The 13,262-nt window shown below is 40.3% G+C and overlaps 1 protein-coding gene across 3 annotated transcripts in view; it reads right to left on the bottom strand.

Moving 5' to 3' along the window:
* ASXL1 (ASXL transcriptional regulator 1) overlaps positions 1-13,262 on the bottom strand; it is a 98,503-nt gene extending 85,241 nt beyond the window's left edge. Inside the window, exons 1-3 of one of the 3 annotated variants that reach the window (XM_058286888.2) lie at positions 12,669-13,262; positions 6,441-6,523; positions 4,033-4,138 (exon numbers count right to left, since the gene is read on the bottom strand). In XM_058286888.2, coding sequence (XP_058142871.1) covers positions 4,033-4,138; positions 6,441-6,523; positions 12,669-12,725 — 246 coding nt within the window. In that variant the 5' untranslated portion in view covers positions 12,726-13,262. Of the gene's footprint in view, positions 1-4,032; positions 4,139-5,495; positions 5,555-6,440; positions 6,524-12,668 lie in introns of those variants that run through there. The other 2 variants (XM_058286890.2, XM_058286889.2) reach the window with 2 other exon arrangements.

The following is a 13,262-nucleotide window of genomic DNA, read 5'->3' as shown; positions in this document are numbered from 1 at the left end:
GTGATCAATGCACAACACTGTAATTACAGGAAAAGCCACTGACTATACACTTTGGAAGGATTGTATGGTATGTGACTATATCTCAATAAAACTGCCAAAAAAAAAAATCAAAGAACTGGGTGGCTATATAACCAACTTGCACAAGAAGTCTCCCTTCTCCCCTTCTAGCTTAGCAGAATATTTCTTTGACCGAGACACCCTGGGAAACAGTGATGACAAAAGCTAAGCCTTAGACTGGCTTCCCCATAGTTACAGGGATGACTTTCATGGTCATCATGGCAAAACACACATGCTAGGTTTACCTTAACCTTTTATATAAGTTTTACCACCATCTACCAAGTTCTTTCATTTGTCTTTGGAACTACTGAAAATGTGAATATGGATTATATATTCTATGCCAATGCATTAATGTTAAGTTTCCTGAATGTGATGATGATACTGTGATTATGTAAGAAAAAGTCCTTGTTCTTAATAAATACATTATTAAATATTTAGGGTTGAAATGTGACGTCTGTACTTAACACTTTCTAAGATAGTTCTGAAAGTAATGCACACATATGTACAGAGGGATAAAGCAAATATGACAAACTAATAACAATTAGTAAACCTAGGTGAAAGCTATATGGGTTGGGTGTTCACTGTAGTTAGTACTTCACTCTGTACTTAGCATTCCTTCAATTTTTCTGTGGGTTTGAAAAATTTCAAAATAAAAAACTGAAGGATAAAAATCGGGAAGCAGATTTGGCTTAATTGACAGAGCATCCACCTACCATATGGGAGGTCCAAGGTTCAAACCCAGGGCCTCCTGACCCGATGAACTGGCCCATGCACAGTGCTGATGTGCACAAGGAGTGCCATGACACACGTAGGGGAGTCCCACATGCAGGGAGTGCACCCTATAAGGAGAGCCGCCCCGTGCAAAAAAAAAGCACAACCTGTCCAGGAGTGGTGCCGCACACACAAAGAGCTGATGCCGTAAGACGCAACAATAAGAGGCACAGATTCCCCATGCCACTGACAAGAACACAAGCGGACACAGAAGAACACACAGCAAATAGACAAAGAAAGCAGACAACTGGGGGGGGGGTTGGACAAGAGAGAAATAAAAAATAAATCTTTAAAAAATTTTAAAAAAATAAACATCACCTTGGATTCAGGAATTTATTGGGCAGACTAGAGTTCTCAGGAGATCAATATGGTAATAGGCTGGTTCAGATTTTTTTTTTCCTATCTCATCCATTCCAGAGTAACAACAAAGTAAATACCTGTACAACTTCTGGGAGAGAGGGTGGTGTTAATGAGGCATTTAACAAGACATTAATAAATTACCATACACTCATAACCTAGAATCCTACAACAATCTGTAAAAAGAATCTAGATGGGGAGAGGATGTGGCTCAACTGATAGAGCATCTGCCTACCATACCCAGAGCCTCCTGGCCCTTGTGCTGACCTGGCCCATGCGTAGTGCTGCCACATGCAAAGAGTGCTATGCCACGGTGGGATGCCCCTGCGTAGCGATGTCCCATGTGCAAGGAGTGCGCCCCCCAAAGAGAGCTGCCCCACACAAAAAAAGCGCAGCCCGCCCAGGAGTGGCACCGCACACATGGAGAGCTGACACAGCAAGATGACTCAACAAAAAGAGAGACACAGATTCCCAGTGCCACTGAGAATGCAAGCGGACACAGAAGAACACACAGCAAATGGACACAAGAGAGCAGACGGCAGGGGGGGGGGTGGGGGGGGTTGCAGGGGAGAGAAATAAATAAATAAATAAATAATCTTAAAAAAAAAAAAAAAGTAGATATACCATCAAGGAAAAATGGTTCAAACTATATTAATTGAAGAAAGCAAGCAGCAAAGCTATAAGGAGAATATAATCCAACTTTTCAAGTATTCATATTGATATTATAACAAATTATTATTTAATATATCTGTTGAAATTACTTGTTAAGAGTAGTTATACATAGCAGAATTTTATGGGTTACTTTCACTTTCTCTATACCAATTTGTATTGTCCATAAATATATATTGCTTTTATGCAGAGTCAACAAGAGACACAGATCATTAACCAAGCTCAAACTCTACCAAAGCCATTGCAGTCAGCACTCTTCATTTGGCTCTGAGATTTGAGCTAGATGCCAGAGGCAGATCTAGGAATAGTTTCATCACAATTATGAGTAGTATTTATCATCAAATGTCAAAACAAAAGGATAACAATGAAAATAATGAAGTCATTATTTATGAGTTCATTCAGTAAGTATACTTTTACGGAAGGCTACTTTGTACCTAGTACTATGGACACTGAAATAAAGACTCTGCCCTCAAGAAGCTCAGACTAATTGGAGGAACAAAGATGAGAGAAATAATACTTCCTGATGTGCAAGACGCTATGAATGATAAAGCCAAAGGCAGATGAAATGATATGCTTATAATACCCACCTGTTCAATCAATGTATCTCAGACACAGGTCGCAGACTAACAAAGAAACCCCCCCAAGTTTACGACAGATTCACACAATGGCGCTTTCCAAGGTTTTAGTCATGAAAAATGAACGCTCACAACAACAATAGGAAAAAAATATAACTCAAAGACAGATCAAAATTAAAATGAAGAAATGTTAATTCAGGTTGAACATTTATTGGGCATGGACTATGCCAAGCATTATCCCTAGAACGAAGTTACAAAGACAAATAAAACTCAGTTCCTACCCTCAATGTGCTCATAGAAAAAGTATTTCCCTCCCGCTTAATCCCAACTAAAATAGAGAAATGCCATTAACAGGCAGTTAAGGATAAAGAACCTAAACACCAAAAAGGTTCCCATTTATTAAAGACTTATTCTGCCAAGGATATATATTTATACCATAAGGAAGAGTTAAATCTGCCTGTTAGCTAGGTTTTGAACTCATGGCTGTCCTTCCAAGGCTCAGTTCCTGACATTACATTATGCTGCCTCTTTAAGAAAAGAATACAAGGACAAAAGGAAACAAATGTCTGAAAAAATACAGAAAACAGCAAAGATATCTGAACATAAGATATATGTGATGTGTACCTAAAGACCAAGTTTAATGAGTACAGGTTATACAGCAGGTATTTGTTCAAGTGTTTAATTAATTTCTGAATTAATACAGTTTTTCAAGAAAACCAAATTAAAAGGGAAAAGTTTCTATAACGACTACCATAATTTATAAATATATTATGAAAGAGAATGAGGGTCAGCATCCAATTTTCAGTATCCCCACTCTCAAATGGTTATGATATATCTAAATCAGGGGTTGACACTACAGCCTGCAGACTAAATCTGATCCACTATTTTTTTTTTGTAAATAAAGTTTTATTGAAACAAAGCCATGCCCATTGGTTTGTGTATTATCTATGGCTTCTACCTGCTAAAATAGCAGAGTTGAATAGTTGCGACAGAAACAGTATGGTCCACAAAACCTAAGATATTTATTATCTGGCCCTGGTATAAATCACAGCCATGTATATCACAAATGGTAGGAAAAAAATTAATCTGTTCACTGCAGCCCAACTTAAGCCTTATCATGAATTCTACCTGACTTATGTTCTCATTTTTTATAGTGTTACTTAGAAAAGCTAATGAGTTTTTAAATTTGAACAAATAAGTTCAAATTTCAGTTATTTTCCACAGAGTAGGTCTTACTTCATCTCCCAATAATTCCACCTTTATAGCATTACTACAAACAAAATACCAATTAAAGTACATTTTCAATTACTCTCATATATACTTATCCCCCAATTGCATACCTACAAAGGTATAGACAAGCAGAAGCTGATGGAAAAACAATTGCTAAAAATTACTAATACCCTTTTCACACTAGAACATCCCACTCAAAGTGCCATTTCATACCAACAGCATCCGCATCATCTGACCATTTATTAGAAACACAAATTCATGGGCCTCATTCCAAACAGAATCACTGGGGTAGGGACCAACAAGTCCACCAGATGATTCCTATGCATAGTACAACTTTGTGACTCACTGTACTAGAATAGTTTATATTACTTACTTTGAGTGTGAAAAGGCTTATTCGGCCAGGCAGTTTATAAAACAGCCCCTCTCCTCTTGAATTGGAATGTAGCATAGCATTGAGGCAGGCAAGAGGGGATGTACCACTGTAAAAATACAAAAGGATGAATAGAGTCATACAAATCTATACTACCCTCCAACTCATTTTTAAATCAAGAAGAAGGGGAACAAAAAACATGGAAGAAAAGATCCCATGACAATGATTCCACTATGAAAACAATAAGAGTAACGAAATGAAATCACATAAATCATACCGAGAAGGCTCTAGGATAGAACATGTTATACAATACCCTCCACTCTGTTCCTAACACTTCATTCTTGTCTTTTGACAATATGAACCAAATTCCCAAGAGGTTTAGAAAAACTACTCCATTTTTTCCAAGTTAACCCAGCTTTGGAAACAACAACAAACACGCTCAATATTTTAATATTAAATTTTAACAAAATTTTTTAAAACTTTAATATTAATTAAAAACAAAACTTGAGTTTCCTAGTGACATTTCAATCTGCATACCATGCTCAGAAATTGTCACATTATCATCACAAAAAACACAGTATCAGTCAATGATGCTATCCCAACAAAACAGCACGTATTTAATCAGTTTAATATTTTCCTAATAAGCACATTTCAGTCTAAATAGAAAGCATTTCATTTGCTTTTTCTCTGTTGGGGAGGAAAGAGGGAAAGGATGAGTTTTATTCTACACCTACCCAGGAACAATCATTTATATTTGAATGTAAAAAGAAGAGTCAAATGGATTTAGTGCCCAATAATGTTCAAGCATTAAACCAAAAGAGATAGTATATTGAGTTGTTTCATGGTCCTTTCCACAAGAGTAGGTCACAAAACAATGACAACTCAGTGCGATAGAAGCTACTTACTGAATCTTAACATAGAAAAGGTGTCTAAAAAATCAAGACACATGCCAATTATTTTTATTAACCAAGGTTGGTACTAGCATGTTAGTGCTAAGGATCACCTGTGTATCTTCTTTTCCCTCTCTCCAGCATGTTAAAAAAACACATAAATATCTTTAATAAAGCCTCTTCGTGTTTTACAGAACTAGAAGCCCTAATTTATGCAGGGTGTTAAAAATAAATTCTGATTCTAAAAAAGCCTTTAAAAAATTTGTCTAAATTATTCTACTTTGGAACACACTGGATGCTAAAAAAAAAAGTTCACCAAGAACCAATCTCTAAAAGAAATCTTGTGCAGTATCTGGAGTATCAAGTGGGTGTGCTAACATCTCTGCTACAAGGGGAACCGCAGGCTGGCAGAATCCTTCTGCAAATGTGACTCCTACACACTGTAGCCCTGTCTACAAATTACAGAGCTGCTCACTCATCACAAGCCACCATTACTGCTTCATAATTCCTATAAGAGCAAGAAGCAGAAACAAGTCAAGGTTCTCATTTCTATCTGTCCCAAAGGGACTAATTTACCTTCTATAGGCATAGAGGTCCAACAGCAGTGCAGACAGCAGCATGATGAGAAATAGCCCATAAAAACAAAAATAAAGCACAATTATAACACTGCACAGTGCAAAGGTACTATTTAAATGCATGTGATCTAGACAATCCTTATCTTCCCTCCCCACAAAATGTCAACTCGAGAATGTTTGAAAAATGAGGACCTTTTTACCTTCAAAGATCAATTCAAGCAGCTAAAGTGTGACCAGAAAAACACATGCTGCTTGTTCTGAGTCCCAAGAAGAGACTGTGTTGTTTTCCTCCTTCCTCATTTATATTTTTAAAAAGTTTTTTTTAAAGTTGGGGGTAAGGGTGAGGAGAGAGCAAGAATAAGTATAATCACTAAATTTCAGGCCTGCAGTGGCTTTTGTGTTTCTAACTTATTGTTGTTCTAGGAAAACTACATTACAGTTGAAAAAAATCAAGGATAACCCAAAATCTAGTATAGTCATATCACAAACGGCTAAAATTAGTAGGGAAAAAAGTCAGTAGGTTTTATACTGATGTACCACCTGTCTCTGACCTTAAAAGAAAGGACTTCAGAGATACAATATGGAAAAAGATAATTTTATAGACACACCACAGAATATTAGGTTCTTTTCTCCAATACTGAAACTTGCAAGAATAGAAGAAAGGATATGCCCTGATTCATTATGTAAAAAACAAACTCCATGTCAAAGATTTAAGGGGGAGCAAGGATTGGGAAAAGCACCCACACCTCTCTAATGAAAACAAATGGATGTTGAGCCACCCCCACCCACCACTCAGAGCTGGCACACAACCTGGGAGATAGTTCAACAACACCAGACACACAAGCACATATAAATATGCATGTGTACTTTTTCATATCACTACATAACTACAGAAAGACACATGTCCTATGAATTCCTCATATGAAGGAACAAGATCAATACAAACCTCATTTCCTTTAGTCCTTCTGCCTCTATGACCTGCAGAATCTGTTTTGGTGTCATTGGAGCATCCGAGTAGTTTTCTAAAACCTGAAGAAATATAAATGTCCTGATTTCAGTGTGCAACTTCTATTTATATCTGTCAATCTGTATCATAGGGTACAATCCTACTTTGAGGTACCACTAGTGACAACTTGGTTTTTCTATTAAAATTACTTCAGAAAGGAAATTACACACATCCATTTACTGGATTTGACTGCAATGAGCGGAAATTTTCAAATTCTCAATTCTCTTTAGCATACATGGTGTATTGGGCCTTAGTAACCCTGGTTACTTCCTGACACTGTTAATATGGCTAAACTACAGAATATACAATGTTGCATGATATATCATAAGACAGAAAAATGTTCAGCTTCTTTCCTATGGAAGTTTTATTATTACTCATAATTTTAATGGTGTTTTTTGCCACCATGTTGTGAAATTCTGGTGTTTACTGCCACGGTAACATTTTGCCATTTAGCAACAGGATGCTATAATTATCTGTGAGATTAGTGAAAGCAAAACAATGAGAAATGGAATGTCCCACTTATGTTAGCATCCTCTGTTAACTAAGTCAGGGCAGTATCTTCCTAGTGAGCAACAGCAGCTCTTACTCCAAGAGAGTGAAATGTTTTAGAAATGCTATGGGGAGGAAAAGACAGGCCGCCAATCAATATCTTTGCATTTTCTCTACCTGTGCAGCTGCTGAGGTTACTCCAAATCAAACTAAAATCTTGCAGTCATTTAACAACCATAACAACCAAGTACTGCTCTGTCACAAATAAAATGTAAAGCAAAGAAGCCTCATAAAGAGTACTTTCAGCAGCAGTCCTGTGGAAGAACATAAGCCCTTAGTAATAAAGGAAGTCAAGGTCTGGAGAAGTGCTAAAATAAAAACCCTTATTTACTATGGTCCCATTCTTAGTCTCTCTCTCTCTCTCTCTTCAATTTCACTTTTTCCTTGGGTAATGTTACATAGTCTCTCACAGTTTCAACTACCACCTAAATTCTGATAACTCCCAAATTTCTAGCACTAAGCAAGACTGCTCCCAAGCTTCAGATTCGGATAGTCAATTCTGTGCTGGACACCTCCCCTTGATCATCTACAGCAGGGGTTCTTAACAAGAGATCTGTGAACTTGAATTGAAATTCAAAAAACATTATTCTTAGAGTGGACTTACTGGCATTCTACTATAGAACTACTGTGACTCTAGCAATGGAAGAAATTGTATCATTGATGTGGAGACACTGCTAATTGTGGCCACGGGAGTTACTGAGAGCAGGGAGAGGGAAGAAGAGGTGTGATACAGGGGCATTTTCAGGACTTGGAGTTGTCCTGAATGATATTGCAGGAACAGATGCAATACATTATATATCCTGCTATAAGCACTGAATGGACGGGGGGTGGGGTGGGGGGAGGTGAGTAAACTACAATGTAAACTATAATCCATGCAGTGTAGCAATACTCCAAAATATATTCACCAAATGCAATGAATTTGCCACTTGATGAAAGATGTTGTTGATGTAGGAGTGGGGGTAGGGAGTTGGGAGTGGGGTATATGGGAACCACTTATATTTTTTAATGCAACATTTTGTGTGATCTATGTATCTTTAAAAAAAAGACAAAAAAATTTTGATTAAAAAAACATTCTTGCGGGGATATGTTGGTGTGGGTGTGATATATTTATTAAATAATAGACAGCATATAGTATGGACTTAGTAGAGGTCCATGGTTTTCATCTGACTGGCAAAGGGGTCTGTGAAACAAAAAAGGTTAAGAACCCCCGATCCAAAGGAAACTAACTTATCTTCCCCCACTCCAGACTCACTCTTCTTACATTCCTCCTTTAGCTGGGAAGCTATCCAGTCACCTAAATCACAATGCAAGGTATCATCCTTCACTCTCACTTCTCCCGCAACCCTACAGTCAGTCTCTCATTTGAACCAGCCTCTTCATCAACATCCCAACTACTCTGCTGCCATTCCTCATTCAATACATACACAGAGCACCTACTCTGTGCCAGGCACAATTCTAGGAATTCATCAACAAACAAGACCAAATCCCTGCTCTCAAGAGCTTACATGCTATAGTTTGAGGTCAACCCAACAAAGCAAACCTGCCCTCATCACTTTTCTGTTATAAAACCCTTCAACAGCTCCCTAATCAAATGCAGTAAAGCTGAAGTTTCCAGTCAGTTTGGCCCACAAAAAAAAAAAAAAGCACAGGCTTTCAAACTTGTCAGATCTAAACTGAAATCCTGGCCTCCTACACTTGGGCAAGTTAGCTACCAACCTTACTTAGCCTTGGTTCCCTCACTTGTGATGCAAGGATACTTATGTTTTCTCTCAGAGTTGTTTTACAGATTAGAGACAATGTAAGTAAGTGCCTAGAATGTCTGCCACAGCATAGATGCTCACCAGAATGGCATTACGAGACCCTCACAATGTGGTCTCTGCCTGCCTTTTCACCTAACTGCCAAACTGACACTCCACAAACTTGATATTCTAATAACTGCTTGTAGCTCTACCCCACTCCACCCTACAAATCCCATCCTCCCGTACCCCCAGTATTTCTTGTCACCAGCTTCTGCTCATTCCCTCAGTGATGGGGCTAACTCCTACTCACCCTTTAAGATTCAACTTAGAAAGCACTTTCCTCCAGGAAGTCTTCTCTCACCTCTGCCAGGCAGAGTTAAATGTCTCCTTTCAGTGTCCCCCATCGTCCCATAATACAGAGTTTATCTTCCAAACTTGAGTAAGAGGAGGAACTATTAATAATTACTCTTGGACAATAGATAAGAACCAAGATCTGTTTACCCTATTTATACATCTATGATAACACTTATCATGCCTGTAGTAAAATGCTATTCATATGTCTGGATCCTCTACAACCCCAGAAGACATAAGCTCCTCCATTTATATTCCAAGAACTTAAATGAGTGCCATGTCAGGCAATGGTGACATGAACAAAACCACAAAAACCCTGGTATAAGCTACTAATGTTCACTGCCACAGGATATAAAATTTTTTATATATTTAAGTGTAAGCCGAGCTCACAAATTTTTGTAGGATGATTTTGTTTTTAAGAAGTATACATGACGGAAAAATTAGCTAACAATTAAATAGTAGAAAGAAAGAGCCTGAGACTCTAAGAAAAAGGAAACAAAATTTCCAAAGGGAAGTTACATCAAAAGATACAAAGTATTCGCTTATATTAAAACTGTATAGCCTCCAGCTATTTTAGTATAAGAACAATTCAGCAGTGTTCTATTCTTACTGTGTCTTTCTAGAATGTACACTCTTTTAAAGTATCTCTTTTCCCACATCAAAGGGGGAAAAAGGTTTGATGTAAGAATGGTCAGTCATGAATCAAAGTGAAAGATAAAGCATGCAATGTAGAGTTTCTCAAAGCCAGAGAGAATCCATTTAAGGGCACTCAGTTTGAAGGGAAATCCCCTTGGCTGTCTTCTCTCAAACAAATTACTCATAACTTAACAAACGGGAGGATTAATATCCGCCCAACCCCCTAAAGTCTACCTCTTATATCTAGAAAAGATGTTACTACAAAATGTCTGAAATAACATCTATCTACTTCCCAACAACTCAATTAACATTTGTAAAAATCAATCTCATGAAATTCTCCAGAATTCTTTTTGATATCAAAATAGTTTTAAAAGGGTTATCAGTATCACACTAGCCTCCAATCTTAGTGAGGTCAAGAATAATCCGAAACTAGCTCCAGCAAGTGCATCTAATTACCATGACAAGAACACCAAATTCACCTATCCAAAGAGTAGGCAGATCCAGTGTTCAGGTGATCTAATCGACTGCCCTATTATTACAGCTCATTCCTAGTCAAGACGCTCTCTGTCCAATAAAACTCTCACAAACTCTCCAGCACTTAAGTGTTAGACCAATTAAAAAAAAAAAAGAAAAAAAAAACTTTTTAGAGTTTCCTCTCACCCACCAACAGATCCCCAAAGAGGCAGAAGTCTAAAGCAAAAGGCACACAAAGACCTGCAAAACTACACACCACATTCCCATGAATCCTCTTCCACATGTGTAAGTGCACCATAAAGTCCTATTTTTAATGAAGTGATAAAAAAGAAAAAAAGAAAAACTTCCTCGGATAATGTAGCATTAAACTGAGCCAATGGTAAAACAGAAAGAGCAACCTAGATGCTGGAGCTCAGATCACGGCAAATTCAAGCAAGGAGGTGTAACAGAGTAGTGGATCCCAAATTCCTCAAGTCTTTCAACTACTAGTAAGAGCCAATAGAAAAAAAAATAAAAATTTTTAAAAATAAATAAAAACAAAAAAAACAAAAGAGCACTGAGACAAAAAGACTTTAGAATTTTGTTAGGACATAAATAACACAGAATTTAAAGGTCCCTTTGCGTACCTCTAAAAAGCAAATTTCCTTTGGATGCTCAGTATAATAAACACATGCATAACAGGAACTCAGAGAAGAGGTTCAATGAACACCCAAGACTCAAGCTCCAGGAAAAAGAGCACATCCTTTTGGCTTCTCCCAGTCCCCTTAAGGCCTAACTTTATTTCCAGGTGAAGCAACACTGAAGAAATCTGAAATTTCCAAGAAATCCTGAAAGCTAACCAAAGCTCCACATTTTGACAGAATTAGAAAAAAAGCACTTAGGAAGTTCAAAGTCTTCAAATTTCTTATGCCAAAATACATCAATTTAAGCACAGAACCTCAGCATACAAACAATTACAATATCTGTTCTTTTGAGCAACGAATGCCCAAGGAAAATTAGCAGGAACTCCAGGGAAAATTCTCCTATGAACCAAGCAGCTTCCGTACTTATAAATCTTAAACTGAGTTTTACAACCTCCAATAAAGAAAAAAGGTATACCTGGGGCTTGTGTCAGCCTTCAACACATACTCATCTTTCTTTGCACAACAGCTTTTGAGGCAGGAACCTCACTTCCCAATAAAATGAAAAGATTAGAAGGTTGAGTATCATTGGCCATAAAAAGTGAATTACAGCAATTGCATATAAACTACAGGGTACCAAAAGACAAGTATGCTCTCTGCATAACCTTGCTCTGTGACAGTTCTGAGGAAGTGACATGTCTGGGAGCAGTATAAACTGTTACTATTGTGATCAGTAAGATTTTACAAGACCCTGTCTCAAAGTGCCGAAGCTTTGCGGGTGCAAATCTGAAAGGACCACTATTCTACTTACAAATCCTCTGAGGCTTAGAAAACAAAAACTTCACACACACACACACCCCACCCCACCCCCAGGAAGCTTCAAACACTCAAATTACTCTCCCCTTTGCTAAATCGTCAATGAGCAGTATCTTCAAACAAAAACACTTTGTCTTTGTCCCACATCTCACATAGACATGCACTAGGACGCTGGTAAAGAGAGCACACACATATACATTTTTTGCAAACTGTAATGGTCGATTATCTGCAAGGCTCTTCTATTTCGAGTCTAACTTAGGAAGTAAAACACTTTAATCAGCGTTTTTCAAACTATGGTCCATGAGCCACCAGCATTAAACTAATCTGGAAGCTGGTTAAAATGACGATTATCAGGCTCTACCCCAGAATCTCAGTCTGTAGGTCTGAAGTCGGGCCCTGGAACGAGCATTTCTAACAACCTCCTCAGGTGTTCCCAAAGGATACTAAAGTTTGAGAACCTCTGCTCAGGATTCAAGCTAGTAATAAGCACTTGTTTCCTACCACACACCTGGATTAGATTGGGAAAGCTCAAAATGCCACTGCGTCCTTGAAATTGGGGGCGCTCTCCCACCCCCTCCGGAATCAAACCCACCAGGAAGCGAGGGAGGGGCTTCCGACCCTTCCCGGAAACCCAACTCCCCCGAGAGAATAAACGAAGCTTCCCCAGACCCCCAGACGCCACCAAATAGTGGGGGAGGGGAAGCTGGGACCCCGCCGCGTGGAGTGGGAGGAGCAGGTCTGCCGCTCGCCCCTCCGTAGAAATTTAGAGAGGGGAGGGCAGAAAAGGGCGCCACATCCCGTCCCGGCGAGAGACCCCTCACACGCTGCGCTCGAGGGGGTGGGGCTGTCCCATTCCCAGAGAAAGGGTGGCCCCACCCACTCCCGCGGTGGGCCGGGCCTCGCCCCTCCCCCTCTCCATGAGGGGTGCGCGGGGAACGCACCCCCACGCCCCCCTCCTGAGCCCCCTCAGCGGTCGGCCTCACCAGGCGCGCGGCCTCAGCCCACGTGCGCTCCTTCTTCCTCTTCTGTTTGTCCTTCATCCTCCTCCTCCCCGGCGGTGGCGGCTCCACGCGGGACCTCCGGGCGGGGCGGGCGGCGGCGGCGGCGCGGGGCTGGGGCGGCGGCGGCGGCGGCGGCGGCGGCGGCGGCGGGCGCGTGGCGGCGGCTGCTCGGGAGGACTCGGGTGCGGCCGGGGAGAGGAGGCGGGCGCGCGAGCACCGGCTGGCTCGAGACCCGGCGCGAGGGCGGCGGTGGGGGAGGGGCGGCAGCAGCTCCACGCGCCCGCGCTGCGTCAGTCGCCCACGGCGGCGGCAGCCCCGCGATCGCTAAGGAATGCGGCGGCTCCGCATAACCACGGGGTCAGAGGTCACAGCTCCGGCCTCCGCTTTCCCGCTCTGTTGAGGAACGGAGACAGGACCGGCGGCAGGGCGGGAAGGCGAGACGCGGCTTTTCCTTCGGTGTCCGGGTGTGTGCGTGTCTGCCGTGGGTGTATGTGAGTGTATGTGAAGAGTGAGGAGGGGGAGTGTGGGCTTTTTTTTTTTGAACAAAAACAAACCGAAAGGGCGTCTGGTAATCGT

The sequence above is a fragment of the Dasypus novemcinctus genome, chromosome 24, assembly GCF_030445035.2.
Source record: "Dasypus novemcinctus isolate mDasNov1 chromosome 24, mDasNov1.1.hap2, whole genome shotgun sequence".
In the NCBI taxonomy this organism is placed as follows: Eukaryota; Metazoa; Chordata; class Mammalia; order Cingulata; family Dasypodidae; genus Dasypus; species Dasypus novemcinctus.
Note: the sequence above shows the minus strand (reverse complement) of the source record. Positions and strands in the feature narration are given on the sequence as shown.